Below are 18,842 nucleotides of genomic sequence, written 5' to 3' on the forward strand. Positions count from 1 at the left end.
CTAGAAACAACCCAAACACAAACCACGGGGGCTGTCTAAGTAAACAAGGCACTTAATAGACACTGCTTAAACACAGCTGTTTTTTAAAAAAGTGTTTCCTATAAACAAATATTATATTATTTCTAAATAAATACTAATAGGAAAAAATCTCAAGAGCATATAAAGAAAAAGCCATAGGATAGAATTACTTACATAGTATACTACATTTTATATAAAAAGAATAGAGTACACTGGCATTTCTCCTACTATAAAATGAAACAATTGACATCTATGGGAAATAAATTAAAGGTGGTTATCTAAGAAAGAGGGGTGAAGGAGGGGCAAAAGCAGTTGGAAATCACATTTTCCCAAGCATGCCTGTGTCATTTTAACTTTTGAATAATAAGAACATGTTATCTACATTAAAAGAATTTTTAAACATTAAAAAGAATACTTACAGAAAGAAGAGAAAGAGAGACCCGTAGATAAGACTTAAAACTAAGGTTTAAAGAGATTTTTTTGCTCTGAAATTAGATGCTGAAAAGCAATCTTGGTGTGGTCATTGCAAAAAAAATGCTTTTTTCCTCTTCAATCAAGTTAAAGAATATGATAATCTGTCTTTAAAAAGCTATTTGAATGAGTAAGAAATTTGGAAAGGGGAGAAAAATGTACAATGAGGACACTCAAGTATAATGGTTCTTCAAGTATGGCCCCTGTACCAGCAGCATCAGCATCATTTGATAACTTGTTAAAATTAAAATTCTCAGGCTCCCACCCAGACTACTGAATCAGAAACTTTGTACTAGTCCAGCAATCCTGGTAATACCCTCAAGTCTGAGAGTCACATATCTTTTCTGGTTCTTCCCACAGGTTCATGTACACCACCAGTCTGCATTTCAAACAAGTTCCAGGATGTAGGACCACACTTGGATAAGCAAAGCTGAAGTCCACCTGGGGGAAAAAGGTATGTAACCTTCATATGGTTGAGTTTCCCATGAAACCTGTACACAGTATCAGATGGAAAAAGTCCTTATACAGGCTTCCTAGCCAAGATATATCATGGAGCTAGTTTCCTACATAAACTGTGTACACAGAGAATAAATGTTTTCAAATACATTCTTATAAAAACAATAACAACTATGAATCATTGAAATTCAACTTAAGGATGTCTCACTTGAAAAAATTTATAAGTGGACCTACAAACTTTCAGGAATAGGGCAAAGAAACAAAAATAATCAATATTTCATAAATTCTGCCTGTGTTGTCTGAACAACTAAACCTCAAATGCATTAACTGCCCACCATGTGCTTTCATGGAAAAGCACCAAGAAGTTTGTTTCCCTCAATCCCTTTTCAAAAAACAAATTGTTCTCAGGTTAATGAACACTGATCTTCCATTTGTTTTACACAAAGAGAAAGATCTGTATAGGAATCTTCTGAATAAAAAATTCTAGTTTAGCAGAGTGCAGCGCACTCGCTCAGAAGGCGAGCAGCTTTGGAGCAGCGGTGCCGCAGCAGCGGCGGGATTCGGACTGAGCTGGAACCCTCCCTGAGCCCCAGAGCTGCCCTGGACTCCCACCCTGGCTCCCCTATGGCACTCGTCCATCTGTCCCGAGCCCTGCCGCCCAGCCCCAGGACCTGTGCCCTGAGCACCCCCCCTCACCTTCCTCTTCCAGGCACCTCCTGCCACCAACCCGCTGGCCACCATGTCGGTGGAGCTGGAGGAGGCCCTGCCACTCCTGGGCCCCGAGGGGGCCATGGGAGGCGGGCGGCGATGCGTGGGGGGGCAGAGACAAGGGCCGTGGTTGCCCCAAGTGTAAGGGCAGCTGCAAGAAGAACCAGCTGGGCAAGTACAGCCAGCTGGTGGTGGAGACGTCAGCAGGCTGGGCGAGCAGCGGCTTGTCGCTGGCAGCCATCTATGCAGAGGCCAGGAAGGTGGTGGGGTTCCACCAGAAGAACAGCTGCACCTACCTCAAGTACTTGGTGGATGCTGGTGCAGAATGACTTGCTACTGTAGGTCAAGGGTACAGGTGCCACGGGCTCCTTCAAGCTCCATTGCCAAAAGCTGGCAGCCAGCTAAAGGTGCGCCCCTTTTCCGCACCTGCTCTGCACAAACCCAAGAAGCCAGTAGCATGGCGCCACGCAAACCCCTGACCCACCAAGGGTGCCGCAGCCAACAAGCATGCACCCCCGAAGGCCGCTGCCACCAAGGACAAGGTCAGCAACAGCAGCAGCACCAAGGCCAAGAAGGCAGCGGGGGGAGCAAGAAGTTGAAGAAGGCAGCCAAGTCCAGTGTCCCCAAGGTGCCCAAGGGCTGCAAGTGAGCGCCCCGCCCCCACTGGGGACAATGTGGAGGGGGACCATCCCCCTGGGCCACGACTTTACCTCCCCTCCCCCACACGCCTTTCTGGCCTCCCCTCCCCCATGCGCTGCAGGGAGATTTTTGAAACAGCCCAGGTGAGCCCTGATTGGCTCTGGCCCTTAGCAATGGCTGTAGCCTTGGTTACTGCCCACCCATGAGCCCTGGTTGGCCAGCTGGCCTTAGCTGCCAGGCCTCTCCACCTCCCTCTCCCCACCTCTGGGATCCAAACAGTCGCTCAGGATGCAGGGCAGCACAGCGCTCCCCTCTCCCCCAAGCATCAATAAAACATTGTTGACCTTTGCAAAAAAAAAAAAAAAAAAAGAATTCTAGTTTAGACAGAAAGATTTAGAAGTGGAACATGGTGGCACATGCCTGTAATATCAGCAGCTCTGGAGGTTGAGACAAGAGTCTCTCAAATTCAAAGCTAGCCTCAGGGATGGTGAGGCACTAAGCAACTCAGTGAGTCTCTGTCTCTAAATAAAATATAAAATAGGGCTGGGGATGTGGCTCTGTGGCTGAGTGCCCCTGATTTCAATCCCTGGTACTCACCCCCCTCCAAAAAAAAGAAGGATATAGAAATCTGTAACTTCTTTTTGCAAGTCACCTTTGAATAGTTTTTGGTAGTAAAATTAACCAATGAGCTGACATTTTTATATATTTCCTATTTCATTGTCTCTGAGATGCCATCACCTTTAAGGCACTTAGAACATTCTTATTCTATGTACAACTCAGAAGAAAAATTGCCAGGTGGTTACAAAATGCCAATTTTAAGATTCCATCCATCTCAGATGTGCAACTTAAAAATCAAAGAAATGCCTTAATTATAAACCACAGAATTGTATAGTAAATTATTGGGTTTTTTTTCCAATTAATTCTTATGTCTCTCAAATGTAAAACTTCATAAAGGCATGGATGTTTTTGTCCATTTGAGATTTCCTCCATGCTTAGAAACTGGAACATTTTCGATATCTTTGTAACTTGTTATTTATTTAGTTTACTTAGGAATATGTGAATATGAAAAAAAGTAATGATTTTTAACAGTATTTTTAACAGTACTGACCTCTTTTACTCTGGGACATTTTACTTGCTTAAAATTTTTAAAAAAGTAATTATTTTCAATTTGGCTGACTTCTCAGGTCAAAAAGATTCAATACATCTCTACACAATTGAAAATATATTCTCTTCTGAGAAGTCTTTACTTACATGTTTGTTTCCACAGCACCTTTCAATAGTAATAAGCAACAAACACCTTACAAGATTTTTGAAAAGTCAAAATAAACATCCTTTTTAAAGTTAAACAAGTTGAAGGAATTTTTGTTACATTGAAGCTACCTTGAGCTAAACGCTATTTTAATTTTTCTCTATCATAACTAACAGTGTTTCAAATGAAAAGATAATTTGTAATGAGTCATACCATGAGGTCTGGTTTATGTACATCTATCTGTATTTTCCAAATTTGCTAATATGAACACCAGTAAGTAGAAAGGGTTGTTTTAAAAGTGATTACAGCTGGTCATGGTGCTGTTTGCTTGTTAATCCCAATAATTTGGGAGGCTGAAGCAGGAGGAACCCAAGTTTGAGACTGTTAAAGAAGTGGAGTACTGTTAAAGAAGGGGAGAAAGGGCTGGAACTCAGTGGTAGAGTGCCTCTGGGCTCAACCCCTAGTTAGTAACCCACCCCCCCAAAATGATGACATGAATGTATATTCTACTCAACTCAGAACTGCTATCATACACACTGCTGTCACTTCCCAACTCTGTTCTCACATCAAACTACTAGAATGATATTAGTGTTTAGATGTCAACAATTATAATGTGAATTCCCATTAAACACAGACAAACACAACCTTACCTTCCAAGATTCTAGAATAATTGACAAAGGTGTCACTAACCAAGATCATGGCCTTTTTTATATATCATACACATCAGAAAAAATAATTTTCCCAGAAAGAAGTTGTTTGTCATCCCTTTCTTGTTAAAATAAAGTAGATAATGGATATGTTCTTAATAGTATTCTCAAAGAGGAAGAACAGATCTTAAGAAAAATTTTTAGTTATCAAAGATATTGAGGGACACCAATTTAGTGTTTGGGGGCCAGGATCTAGGCTTCACACAATGCTTGGGTGGGATGGATCTGTATCATCAAGATTCATCCTGGTCACAAGAATTTTGATCTTAAAATGGTTTAATCAAGCCTGCTTTAAATGACCATTACTTTAAGACACAATATTTAAAAGATTTTATAGGAAACTCCATCCCTTGGCTCTAATTATGTAAGACAAAGTAGTAAGGGGTGCTTCAGGAGAATAAGGAAACTTTCTGAAAATTAGTGCTCATTTTTTCACACTACACATTAACTCAACATAAATTTAAAATTATAGTGAGTATACATAGACTATATGCTAACAGTATGAGATGGCACATAAATCTCACCCCAATGAATCTAAAAATTTCAATCTTGTTAATATTATATTTGTTATTGTAAGGGTCCGGCGGAACGTCGGAGAAAGAGACGACACAAGAGACTGGCTCCATGCAATTGGCAAAATGGTTTTTATTGGGGATCCATTTCAGTTCGCTGAGGCTCCGTGCTCCCTCAAGAAGGGAGAGCAGCCCAGAGACCAGAGCAGAGGTTAAGCAGAGCTTAAGTACACTTTCTGGAGAGGGCGGTGGGCTTTGCATACATCAGAACATGGGGGGGGGGGAATTGAACAACAACTCTGAGACATGATTAGTACATTCATTGGTGGGAACAGGTCTGACGGGGGTGATTGGTCATTCCTAAGCGGGGTACACATTAAAACTGATTGGTTCGGGCCCTGTGACAAACTGCACAGGGCCCTAGGCTAAATGGCCAGTAGGGCGTTGTCTTAACTATCTCAGGAATTTCAAGTTCTGGGTGTAGCAGAGGAACTTTGCGATGCTCGGGTCTTTTATATTTTAATTTTGCAGTTTACAATCAGCTTAGAAATTTTACCCTTACATTATTATTGACAACTGAAGGGATCCATGGAAGGGTCATAATACAACCTGTGGGTAGACTGAGGCAGCCTGTAATTGACCTTGGCATGTCATCCCTAGTTCAATCTAGTTTCTCCTTTTTATTAGTTTAAATAAGGTTGTCCCAACACTAAGTGTCCCAACACTAATTTCCATCTTCATCTCCCTCTTGGATTTTCTTGTTTGAACTAGATCCTAGTACTTTTTCTTTCTTTCTTTCTTTAACCAACTCAAGCTTCTTCACTAGCAGCAGGTGCAAGCACTCGAACACGTGCTGTCTTTCCCCACAGCTGAAATTTCTGGTTATAAGTAAGATTTCAATGCATGTCATATATTGTCCTCCCTTTATTTCTCTTCTGCATGTAAGTGAAAGTATCACACCCACTTTCACTTATGTGTGTAAGCAGGTTCTGTTGGGTACAAACCTCACTGCTCAGTAGCAAAGTGGGCTTGATAATTCAATATCAAGGAGAGGAGCCTTGGTTCTGTGGTTGACAACCAACTGTTCCAGATTGGAAAGTTAGCCATTCATCTCTGAAATGCTGGATTGTTGCCAATGAAGCCTTTTCCTCTCCCACCTCTTTGCCTCTTCAGTAACTGACTGTCATGGGTGGAAGCAAAGCAGCATGATGAAACCTTTTGTATCTGCATTGTCTGCAATCCTCATTAATAATCAAAAGAAAATCAACATGTTTCCAAGACACAACTACACAGGGGCAACACAACTAGCCCCAAAGGGAAGAAGAGGACAGTAGCAAGGACAAACTCAAAAAGCACAGCAGGGCACATGGTAAGTCTAGTCCTGCATTAAGTCTAGTGCTCCAGGTGGGAACTAGGGCACCTGATGGTGTGATATGGGTCCCCGAGGGCTTGAGCCTCCTCATCCCTCCAGCCTGATCTGATGTGGGACTACTCCCTAGAGCTGGTGCGCCTACTGAGCTCTCCACCACAACACTGGCTCCACTCTCACAGTTTGACAAATCACTGTTTCTGGGGCTACTGGGTTGAACTCTGAAATGTCACCTGCTCTCTTTTCCACACCTCAATTCCCTCCAGACCCAACCCTGCAGCCTGGTTCTCCTACTGGCTCTCTGACCGCAGGCTGGTACTGGACCCATTCCAGGTTTGGCGTCATCATTTGAAAACAAGAATCATGCCAGGTGTTGTGGCACATGCCTATAACCCCAGCAGACTAGGAGACTGAGGCAGGAGGATTGCAAATTGGAGGCCAGCCTCAGCAAGTTAGTAAGGACCTGAGCAACCCAGTTGAGACCTTGTCTCTGAATACAATACAGAATAGGGCTGAGGACGAGGCTCAGGGTTCAAGAGCCCCTGAGTTGAATCCCTGTACCTTCATTTAAAAAAAAAAAAGAAAGCAGGCATCATCGCCCCCCAATGCCACAAAAAGCCTTCCAAGGAGCTATGTGGGGTGCAGTGTCCAGGAGTTGCCCCATCTAGCCCGAAGCCTGATGCCAAGATACCCCAGTTGGGAGCCCCAGGGAGATGCATTTTCATATGCGAATTCTCCTCTGCTGTACTCAGTCAAAGAGACCTTTGGGGGGCCCTGTGTGACAATGCTCAGGTTCATTAACTTTCTATCAAGTGCAGTTAGAATCCTCTCCCCAGGAAACCTGAGCAAGGAGGGTCAGAGTAGGCCCAGCCTCGGCCCAGAACCACCAGCCCCTGCAGAACAGCAAAGTCCCCAGCCCTCACCTTCCAAACCAGTGCCCCCTGTCTTCAAGTTGGAGCTGTTCCCAAAGAACTGGGATCTGAGGCCTGTCCTCACCCAGAGCCATGATGCAGGGCTGTCAACACCGACTTCAGAGACAGATCTGCTCTTGGCCACTCATGGAGGAAGCTTAGGCTTCTGCGAGGCCTCAAGGCAACAGTGGATAAATGTTGAACTTACGTTTTCAGAGAGTAAAGTGGTAATGGGCCCAAGAAGAACATAAGACTGGGTAAGAGCCAGGTGCGATGGCACATGCTTGTCATCCCAGCAGCCGGGGAGGCTGAGGCAGGAGGATAATAAGTTAGAGCCTCACCAACCTAGCAAGGGCCTAAGCAACTCCGCCAGGCCCTGTCTCTAAAAAAAAAATTAAAGTACTGGAACGGGGCTCAGTGGTCAAGGGCCCCTGAGTTCAATCACCGGCATAAAATAATAATAATAATAATAATAATAATAATAATAATAATAAGTGCACAAAGGAGCAAGGGAGACCCACAGCCTGGTGTCAAAGTTGCGACCTTTCTGGGACCTCAAAAGAAGCAGATGCTGACCTCAGCTGGGCCAGAGCACACAGTGTGGTCACGGCTTCTAAAGGGAAAGCAGACTCAGAGCTGAGTGGTGGGGGACGCTCAGAGCCAGGAGCATGTCAGAGGCAGGGCCTCAACTCACCTCTGGGCTCAGGCCTTGCCACACATCCTCCCTGTGATCTCTATCTTCTTTGGCTTCATCAACTGGCCCATCATGCACAGGATGTCTTGTCCCCCTGTAGGAGAGAGGACATTCTAAGGCTGCTACCAAGGCCCATGGTCCTGCCTCTTGCAGGTCCCTGATGTCACTCAACTTGGAAGCCTGAGGTGGACAGGCCCAGCACAGCACCTCTGAGAAGGATGAGGGGCTCCTGAACTCAGAGGGATCCCCTTGAGGTTTCCCCTGACCAGCAAGAATCAAGCAGAGTCTTGCATGGTGGCACGTGTCTTTAAAAATCCTGGCAATTTGGGAGGCTAAGAAACTTAGTGAGGTCCTGAGCAACTCAACAAGACCCTGTCTCTAATTAAAATAGAAAAAGGGCTATAAATGGGGCTCCATGGGTAAGCATCCTGGGGTTTAAGCTTCAGTACAAAATAAATAAATAAATAAAAATTAAAAAAACTCTGACCAGGTAGGAAGAAACTCCAATCCCAAGAGTCTCTGGCCTCTCCCAGGCAAAGCTCCAAGGGACAAAAAGCAAAACCAGATTCCCAGCAGAAAGCCAGTTCCTGGTGGGGAGGAGGAGGCCCCCTTCAGGATGAAGAGCAAACCTGACTCTCTGTGCATCGGGACCCAGAGCAGCACCAGCTGAGAGCTAGAGAACTCGGAGCTCAGGCTCTGCAGAGGCCAGAGCCTCTGTGAGGCTGTCTGAAGCCCTGTGAAGGCTCCCTCCAGGAACCCCCAGCCCGGGGTGGAGAGCAGCCCCAAGCAGGCTGGCAGATGGCCAGGGGCAGACAATGCCCAGAGATCAGCTGTGACAGCATCTGGACATTGGGACAAAGGGGCCGAAGCTCATGTCGTCCTCATGGATGAGCCTCCCAGAGGGCCACTAGGAGGAAAGCATGGCCCTGAACACTGGTTCCCAGGGCCTTGGGCATGCACTGGACCAGCAGGGCCTGTCCCTGGGGCCTAGCATGGGCCACATCCAGGTTATGCAACATTCCATTCTGGATGACCTCCTTCTTCTTGTGCACGTTGCCCTTGGGCAGGGCATGTCCTCATCAGGCTCCAGGGTGAACTCCTCGGCCTCTGCCTTTGCCAGCAGAGCCATGGGGAATCAAGACCACACAGAGCTCAGTGACAGAAAGGTCTCCGCTGCCCACCGATGGCCCCCAATGGCGCCCTCCGATTGTGCCCCACAGCCTGGTGCCACAATGGGATCCCAGACCCGCCCGGGCAACACCTGAGACTTTCTGAAGACTCTCTTCCCTTACTTTTCATTCCTGAAAAAGGAGCATCCAGGGGACTCACTGGAGCCGGGGACCTGGGCTGTTCTAGGTTGTGATTTATGGGTGACACGAGGCCTGAGGCTCATCCATGCACCAGGGAGGTGCAGCCACCATGGGATGCAGCAGCAGATAGAGTAGGAGCCACCTGGAGCAGTCCCCAGGCTCAGGACTCAGGGAAGGACACCAGGGAGATAAAGGAAGATGGAAGACGCTGCCTGGTGCAGCGGGAAGGGGCGAAGGCTGTCTGGTCCCTGTCCCCCACAGGGTTTGGTCTTGCACACTCTGCCTGCTGAAGTCACCAGGAGAGGAAGACAGAGAAAAGCCAAGGTGACTTAAGTAAAGGGACAGCTGCTGACCTTCCCCCACCAACCCCTGCTGATCACAGTGACGCCCTAGTCACCCAGGTCTCCCTCTGGCAGACCCTCTGGCGTGGCGCTGTCCCCAGGGAGCATACATTCCAGGTAGATGATGTCCCTGGCCTCCAATCGCTCCTTCTGCAGACTTTCAAAAATGCTAGGGTTCAGGTAAAACCAAACCAAACCAGACAAAGGGGGACTCAGACAACCATGATGCATGTTCCAGTTCCTTCTGATCCCAAGGGAAGTCAACTTTCAGTAAGAGACCTGAGTTGCCAGGCACAGTGGTGCACACCTGTCATCCCAGGGACTCAGGAGGCTGAGGCAGAAGGATTGCCAAGTTGGAGGCCACCCTCAGCAATTTAGCAAGGGGAGACTCTGTCTCAAAACAATACAAAGCAAAGTAAAAAGGGCAGGCTTCTGTCTCCCTGCTTAAGCACTACGGGTTCAGTTCACAGGACTAAAAATGAGAGAGAGAGAGAGAGAGAGAGAGAGAGAGAGAGAGACAGAGAGAGAGAGACAGAGATTTGAGGTAGACAGCGACCCTAGGAGTGGGTGGGTATGAGTGTATGTGGCAGGGCACAAGAGCCTGGACTGGGGGCTTAGAACACCCGGAGGTGAACCTGAGGGTGACCATGTCTGCCTGCAGGAGACAAGAGAATATCACCATTACTCTTCCTTGCCTTGCCTTCAGGGGTTAAAAAGTTGTAGGAGCATTCTCATAGGGACCCAGCTGCCCTTAGAGGGGACATGTGTCCATGGCCACGCCCCACGGCACCCCCCAGTATCACCACTACAGCTCCAGTCCTTGGATTAGGGACACCAGAGCTTCCTGCTTAGCCACCTGAGGCTGCATTTGACGTGGCCCATGATTCCGGCTCTCTGGGCCTTGGTCTCCTCATCTATGTGACAGCACCCAGAACCACCCACAGAGGAGTCCAGGATGGAGGATCACCAAGGTGGAGGCCTGTCTAGAACACATAGCTAGGCCCTGGGGCTGGGGCACATCTCAGTGGCAGAGCACTAGTTCAATATGACCAGGGCCCTGGGTTAGAACCCCAGGACCAGAAAAAAGCAAATCCTAGCACCTCCTGGCTCCTGGGGCTGTGCACACACATCTCAGGTTGACGGGCTCTACGGGGCCTTGCTCTTCCCCAGGGATGTGCCCTGGGTAAGGACTGCAGCCTCTGCAGGACCCAGCTGGCAGACAGGTCCTGAGGCTGAGCTTCCAGAGAAGCTGCTACAGATGGCCACCCTGTGAAAACAAAACTGATCTCTGCCCCAGACAGAGTCCAGTGTTAAAGGGAGGCAGCGGGGGACATGACACAGACTAACACCCAATGCAGGGCTCCCTCGGCGGGAGGGGGACCCCAAAAGGCCAATCCAGAATAAAAGTTGGTATGTGGTGGCCAAGGCCAGGGGGAGGGACAGCAGGAGGCCATTTATGGGAATGAGGTCCCTTGGAAGGGCATGACAATGTTCTAGAATTAAGATGGGGAGTGTGAACTGTGTCATGCATCAAAATCCTGTGGGCCACACACACTTAAAATGGGTGGATTGTGTTCACAACTGCACCCCAACAGAGCTTCCAGGAGCTTGCCAGGACACAGCCTCTCTGGCCTCCTTGGGCACTGTGCAAACAGGAACAGGGCTGGGGAGCCCCAGGTCAAGATTCATAAGCCTCCTTCGAACTTCACATCTCCACACAACACACCTGATGTCCTTCTGTCCCAATATCTCATCCTTGTTGAAAAACTTCCCAGAAGGACTTGGGTTTTTGGGGGCTGGGTGTACCAGGGATTGGACTCAGGGTCCCTCGACCACCAAGCCCTTTCCCCAGCCCTGTTTGGCATTTTATTTAGAGTCAGGGTCTCACTGAGTTGCTTAGGTCCTGGGTTTGGCTGAGGCTGGCTTTGAACTCGAGGTCATCCTGCCTCAGCCTCCTGAACTACTGGGATTAGAGGTGGGCACCACCTTCGTTTTGGAAGACAATTTTCCTCTTCTGATTTAGCCTCTTTTTTGAGAAGCTGGACAAAGCAGACCAATGGATGGCTCAAATTTCCACTGTGTTCCTGTGTCCTCTCTCCTACATGGAAGAGGACAATTTTTCTCTTTTCATCTCAGGCCCTTTTATACGATTGATTTTCCAGATGAACTGGCTCAAGGTGTCATTCCTGAGAAGGGGCCACCTTCTCAGAATCTCATTAATCCACAGTGGACAGGATGTGGTGAGGAATTAAAAAGAGAGAGAGAGGTTTGTGGAGCCAAGCTCCTGAGATGAAGGCCCCATTAAGAAAGAGAAAAATAGCCCTTGGAAAAAGTGATATTTTCATGATCTCCATAAACCAGTGACCAAGAAACCACCTCAGAAAATCAAAGAATCATCAAATTATAAAAGGAGTAAAGATGGAGAGATTCTATGGTGGATGGAGAGTGGTCTGGAGATGAGAAACTGAGTCCCAGAGAGCTCAGAGGACTAATAGGGATCACCCAGCACCAGGGGACTCGCAGTCACCCTGCCCCTCAGCCAGCACTGGACGCAGGATGACTGTTGAGCCTCTTTCTGAGCCTGTGGCCTTGATCTGGAAAACAGGGGAAATGAGATTCATGGTGTCTGCGCACACAGGCACATAGCTGTGAGGAGCCACAGGTAAAATACCTCCCCAAGTCCGCAGCAGGGGACCTGGCTATGCAGCAGGGGACAGGTACAGAGCTAGTGTGAGTCAATCATAACACAGTGGATGAGTAAAAACATTTTGAAAAAGAAAACAAAATTATGTCCAATTTGACTTTTTGGAGAGGTGAGGGGATAGTGTTGGGAATTGAACCGAGGGGTGACTTATACTTGAGGCTCATCCCTAGCACCATTGTGTATTTTATTTAGAGACAGGCTCTCCCTGAGCTGCTCAGGCCTTGACTAAGTTGATGAGGCTGGCCTCCACCTTGTGATCCTCCTGCGTCAGCCTCCTGAGCAGCTGGGATGAAAGACATGCTCCACTGTGCCTGGCTGGCCAATGGTCATCATGTGGGGGACGAGAAGGCAGAAGCAATTTCTTGACTTAACTACACAACTCCCAGGAGCAATGAGCAAAGGAAGAGCTGCCTCATGAATGGACCTATGTCCAAGCCCTCTACAAGGTGTCCCTTTATACTACACGGTGTTATCCTGAGTGTCCCATGTGGCATCAACAGTGCAGAGGCCAAGGAAAGGAGGACACAGAGGTCACACCAATTGCCTGATGCCACAGTGCTGAGGACAGGGCTTAGGATGGACTCCCCTTGAGCTGCTTGTTGCCCTTGGCTGTCTTGAGCCCTATGATCACGTGGCTGATTGTCTTGCCATAGCAACCCATGGGGTTCTTGGTCTCACATGGCGTGAGCTTGGTCACCTCCCCCTTGTAGACATCCTTGGCCTCCTTTATCTGCAGCCCTGGGAGGGACGGCCAATGGGAACATGGTGAGAAGTGGGACCATCCTTCTCTCCACATCCATCTCCTCCCCACCAACAACCTTCTTACATCAAACTGCCACAGCACAAGAACTGACAAGTCACCTTACAGCACAACCTGGAGACACCATCATGAGTGGAGAGCAACACTACAGGTAGTGGTGGCCCATGCCTGTCATCCCAACTAGGGAGGCCGAGGCAGGAGGACCACAAACTGTAGGCTAGCCTCAGCAGACCAGTGAGACCCTGAGCAACTCAGTATGACCCTGTCTCCAAATAAATTCAAAACAGGGCTGGGAGTTGGCTCCATGGTTAGGTGCCCCAGGTTCAATCCCTGCTGTCCCTCCTTAAAGAAGAAGAAGAAGAAGAAGAAGAAGAAGAAGAAGAAGAAGAAGAAGAAGAAGAAGAAGAAGAAGAAGAGATGAGGGTCACTGCTCTCCTGACAAAAGGGGAGGCCACAGAGGACTTCTGCTGTGCTGGCAGGCGGTCATCAGGCTCCCTGTGAGCGGATATGGAAATGTCCCAAAGGCAGAGACAAATGTCCCTCTGAACAGAATCCCTGCCTCCCTCCACCTAATACTGAAGGGGCGACCAATACCCTTTCATTCAAATAGGATCAATACTTGGTTAAGAATGGCTCCATGTTTGCCCAGCTTTCTCCAATTAAAAACTCATGGAAGGGCCTGGGCTGGGGATGAGGCTCAATGTTGGAGCACTCACCTAGCATGTGCAGGGCCCTGGATTTCATCCTCAGTGCCACATAATAATAAATAAATAAAATGAAGATATTGTGTCCAATACACAACTACAACTAAAAAATATGATATTATTAAAAAAAAACTCATCTAAGAAAGCCACATATACCTACCCTTTCCTATGGAGCTCTATAGATCTCACTGATCTTTTCACAGCCTCTCACCTTGAAAGTCTAACCTGTATTTTTTTAATATTTTAATATTATCAGGCCTCCTAGCTTATGAATCAATACCAACCAAGATGCATCCCAGACCTTTATGTTGTTTATTTTTGAACAGGGTCGCATTATTTATTTTTAATTTTTTTCTTCAAAACAAGTTTAATTTTGTTCCAGCCCTAAATTAGGGGAACAAATTAAATCTTAAAAAATGCTCAAAAATCAAGCCATTATAAAGTTAAGCACCCCTCCCTTTAGCAACAAATAATGAACTGATATAGGTAACTGAACTGATATAACTGATTTAGGTGTAGATGGGCACAACACAATGCCTTTATCTTTATGTGGTTCTGAGGATCGAACCCAGGTCCTGCCCATGCTAGGTGAGCGCTCTACTGCTGAGCCACAATCGCAGCCTACTAACTTGTATTTTATGGATTAAGAAACTGAGAGCAGTATGTGTGGGTGCATGCATGTCATCACAGCAGCTTGGGAGGCTGAGGTGGGAGTATGACTAGTTGGATGCCAGCCTCAGCAACTTAGCAAGGCCCTGAAAAACTCAGCAAGACCCTTTCTCTAAATAAAATACAAAAAGGGCTGGGGACAGGGCTCAGGGGTTAAGTACCCCTGCATTTGATCCCTGGTAGCCCCCCCCCCCAAAAAAAAAGGATAACTCAGTATTTCCTCTGTTTTTTGGGAACAGCCTTGCAGTGCAGGTTGCTTGGCAGCATCACTGGCCTCTAACATTAGATACCAGGAGTCCCCTCACCATGTTTTGAAAACCACAAGAGACGATTCTCCAAATACTGGCAAATATTTCCTGGGGGACAAATCGGCCCAGGTTGAAAAATCGCTGCAGAGCTGCTCTCACCTAGCTGGACTTCCAGAAACAGCACAGAGAGAACAGGAAAAGTCCACAACTCAGGGGTTCAGAGCTGATGAGTGTCCAAACAAACAACACCAAACAATGAGACTCAGAAAGCCCTGTGGACATCAAGAAAGGGAAATCAGGGGAGGGCGCCCTATCCAAAAGTACCTCCAAAACATCCAGAAAGAAAGGTTCCAACCCTGAAAATCAGACATCTTAAGAGCAACAGTGGAAGGCAAAAAGTACCAAATAACACTGAGAGAAACAGCACCAAAGGAAACTACTATCATGCTGGTGCTGTGACGCAGGCCTGTGATCCAAGTGACTCCGGAGGCTGAGGCAGGAGGATCACGAGTTGGAGGCTAGCCTCAGCAAAAGTGAAGGCCTAAGCAATTAAGTGAGACCCTGTCTCTAAATAAAATGTAAAAAGGGCCGAGGATGGGGCTGAAGAGTCAAGAGCTCCTGGGTTCAATTCTTGGGGTTCAATTCTTGGTAACCCCCCCCCAAAAAATGGAAGATGACTTGAACAAGCTAATATTCCTGTAAGTGCATGCTGTATGGCATTCCAGCCTCAAAAAACTTCCCCCAGACACAGGACTTCTTCATCCACCATCAGACACCACACAACACACCCTGGCAACTCCATATGTACAACTTCAAAATTAGAATTCAAGCTTTTATTTCACAGTTGATTGTGTTTCTGCTTCTGAAAGGTCAGGAGCCGGCCCCAGGCCTCCCAGCTGATCAATCAATACCCACCAAGATGCAGCCCATAACTTTAGGGTGTTTATTTTTGAACAGGGTCACATTAATTCACTTAGAGCCTGGTGAAACTGCTGAGGCTGGCCTCCAACATGTGATCCTCCTATCTCAGCCTCCAGAGTCACTGAGATAACAGGCAGGGGCCACCACATCTGGTAAGAGCCCACTTCTTTACATACAGGAGTGCAGGCTCCTACTCTCTTATGCCAAGAGGCCCTTCCAGAGAACAAGCCATGCCCAGACCAGGAGCTCTGGGAAGCCTGAGGATCTGGTCAATCCCCTTGCAGATCCCAAGTAGCTGCACCGTGTGTCCTCTTTTGTCCCCTGAAAAGCCCAACTCCAGGGGAATTATCAAACCCTCTGCCCAATTCCAGCATTTCAAATCAGTCAGCAGGGGCTGGGGATGTGGCCCATGCAGTAGCACATTCCTATGGCATGCGTGAAGCCCGGGTTCAATCCTCAGCACCACATACAGAGATGTTGTGTCCGCCAAAAACTAATATATATATATATATATATATATATATATATATATATATATATATATATATATTAAAATTCTCTCTCTCTCTCTCTCTCTCTCTCTTTCTTTAAAAATAATTAAATAAATAAAATCAGCCCACAGTTTGAAGCTCAGCATGCAACTGAGGCATTTTGTGCCATCAGGAGACTTCCTGTTTCTCTGCCCGGAAAACACTAGAAGCCCCTTGAAGATCAAAAGAACGTTTCTGTTATTTGTCAATTATGCTCGTAGCCAAAATAGTGGTGGGCAAATTTTGCATTCAAAAAAATACTGAATGACTCATTTTCCCCTTCCAATAATGTGCCACAGAAGATGTTTTTAATATTTTTTTTAATTGTTCATGGACATAATATCTTTGTTTTAATTTTTAATATTAATTTTTTAGTTGTAGTTGGACACAATACCTCTATTTCACTTCTTTATTTTTATATGGTGTTGAGGATTGAACCCAGAGTCTCCCACGTGCAAGGCAAGTGCTCTACCACTGAGACACAGCCATAGGCTGTCACAAATTTTTAGGAGGCCCTGGACCAACAGAAATGGATTTTCAGCTGGGCACGATGGTGCAAACATACAATCCTATCTCTCAGGAGGCTGAGGCAGGAGGATCACAAGTTGGAGGCCAGCCTCAGCAACTTAGCAAGGCCCTCAGCAACTTTAGCAACACCCTGGCTCTAAATAAAATACAAAAAATGGATGTGGCTCAGTGGTTGAGTGCCCCAAGTTCAATCACTGGTTAAAAAAAAAAAAAAAGAAAAGAAAAGAAAAAGAGATATATTTCCCAAGCAAAGGAGACTTGAAAGAGTTCAAGAACCATCCCAGTGACCAGACCCCTCAAAGGACTTTTCTCCCCCTCTTGCCAGGATGATTTTCATTCAAGAAGCATGAGTTTGGGATCAGATTCCTTTCTGAAACACACATGTGACCCACGTCAAAAAACAAAGACTAGTTAAGATGTATATTCCATTTGGCTTCTACGTGAGGATAGTCCTCTTGGGCAGCAGAAATCAATGAGAACACAAAGACTTTTCCAGTTCTCAAAGGTCCTTCCCACAGCACGGCTCTTCCTTCCATCTTCTTGCTTTTGATGAACTCTTCTATGCCATCACCTGCCTGCAGCACAGAGGGACGAAATGGTCACTATTACTGTGTTTCAGTGGGGAAAAAATGCAGTCCCTGGTCCAAACAATTCACAGACTGGTCCAACCAACCCTGGATGCCAGCACCTTCCAGGCACTGCTCTGGATGCCCCAACAGTGGAGGTGAGAGAGAAAAGTCTGCTGGGCAGAGTGGCCCACACCTGTGATCCCAGGGACTCGGGAGGCTGAGGCAGGAGGATATCAGTTCAAAACCAGCCTCAGCCAAAGTGAGGCCCTGAGCAACTCAGAGAGACATTGTTTCTAAATAAAATGCAAAATAGGGCTGTAGAGGGGCTCAGGGGTCGAGGGCTCCCCAAGTTCAATCCCTGGCACCCCCCACACCCCCAAAAAAGACATAGACAAGAAACCAGAGGCTTTTCTTTGACCTTTTCTGTTAATAGGAGGCTCGGAGGCCATAGTCACAAGTTCATGTAAATTGCAGGTTTCTGTAGCTGCTCAGCCTTCAGGGAGACCACGGGCCATGACTCTATGGTCCAGCAGCTTAGAGGTTATGGAGTGCAAACCCCCAGCTGTCATTACTAAACTGGGTGGCCAATGGATGGGCCATTTTTTCTGAAAAAATAAAATAATAATAATAATAATAATAATTACCATAAGTGCTGGGATTTGGTACAGTTGCCACTTAATAAAAGTAGACCTGACTGAAAAAAGGATGGTTGGTCAGGGCACGGTGGCACAGGCCTGTCATTCCAGGGCACCTGAAGGCTGAGGCAGGAGGACTGCAAGGTGGAGGCCAGGCTCAGCAGCTCAGCAAGAACTTGTCTCAGAATAAACACAAAAAGGGCCGCAGTATGGCTCTGCGGGGAACGCACCTGGGTCAACCCAGGTCACTAAAGTGACACTGAGTCCTGGGGAATATTAGGACGGTCCCGTGCTCCCAAGCCCCCGGCCCCTCTCGCTGCCCCTCTCGCAGGTTCTCCTGCCCCAGGAGCCCCACAGCTGCCTGCTTGGCCAGGGTGCTCTCATCCAGCTCCAGCCCCTTCCCGTGGCTGTGTGAGGCAATGCGCGGCATCTTCGTGGTACTCTCCACCTCCTGGATCTTCAAGGTGCCAGCCGAGAGCCCAACCCACGCAGAACCACGAGCCACTACCTGCGACCCCCCAGGGATTACCAAGCGGCCATTACTAGGGAGGCTGGCAAGAGCCCGCCTCCGCTGGCGCCCCATTGGAGGATATTGGAACACTATCACTCTCCATTGGCTCAGGCATGCGCTTATGGCACCTGCCGGTAGAGTTCCACCCACACACTTCCCGCTGTGGCTCTGGGTTGACTTCCCTGGCAACAGTACTTCCAGCTTGCTCTGCGGGTGTGAGCACAGAAGGATGAGCCCCGGAGTTCTGCTCCCTGGATGAGGAGCTGAGGGGGTGGTGGCACTGAGGAGAATTTTTCTGGGTGTTTTTTTGCTACCCGGGATTGAAACCAGGGGCTCTAAATCACTGAGCCTCAGCCCCAGTCCATTTTTGTATTTTATTTAGAGACAGGGTCTCACTAAGTATCTTAGGGCCTTGCTAAATTGCTGAGGCTGGCCTCAAACTTGTGATCCTCCTGCCTCAGCCTCCAAAGTCGCTGGTATTAAAGGTTTGCACCACCATCCCTGGCACCTACTCAGAATCTTAATAAATGAGTTGAGACTTTGTCAGAAGCAAATGGCATTGCACCATTTTGCAGATGAAGAAAACCCACCCAGAGGAAAACAGAAATTCCAGAGTTAAGCGAGCTCACATGAGGGTGAAGACACGCCTGAGTTCCAGTCCAGCTGTGGGGGTTGCTG

General features: G+C 47.4%; 1 protein-coding gene and 1 pseudogene across 1 annotated transcript in view; both read right to left on the bottom strand.

Moving 5' to 3' along the window:
* LOC144252638 (uncharacterized) overlaps positions 1 to 1,894 on the bottom strand; it is a 61,893-nt gene extending 59,999 nt beyond the window's left edge. Inside the window, 1 exon segment of the mRNA XM_077794837.1 lies at positions 1,642 to 1,894. Coding sequence (XP_077650963.1) covers positions 1,642 to 1,894 — 253 coding nt within the window.
* A 5,848-nt stretch (positions 1,895 to 7,742) lies between these two features.
* LOC144252639 (ruvB-like 1) lies at positions 7,743 to 18,236 on the bottom strand (annotated as a pseudogene).
* Between the last annotated feature and the right edge of the window lie 606 nt (positions 18,237 to 18,842).

Source organism: Urocitellus parryii, unplaced genomic scaffold (assembly GCF_045843805.1).
Source record: "Urocitellus parryii isolate mUroPar1 unplaced genomic scaffold, mUroPar1.hap1 Scaffold_49, whole genome shotgun sequence".
In the NCBI taxonomy this organism is placed as follows: Eukaryota; Metazoa; Chordata; class Mammalia; order Rodentia; family Sciuridae; genus Urocitellus; species Urocitellus parryii.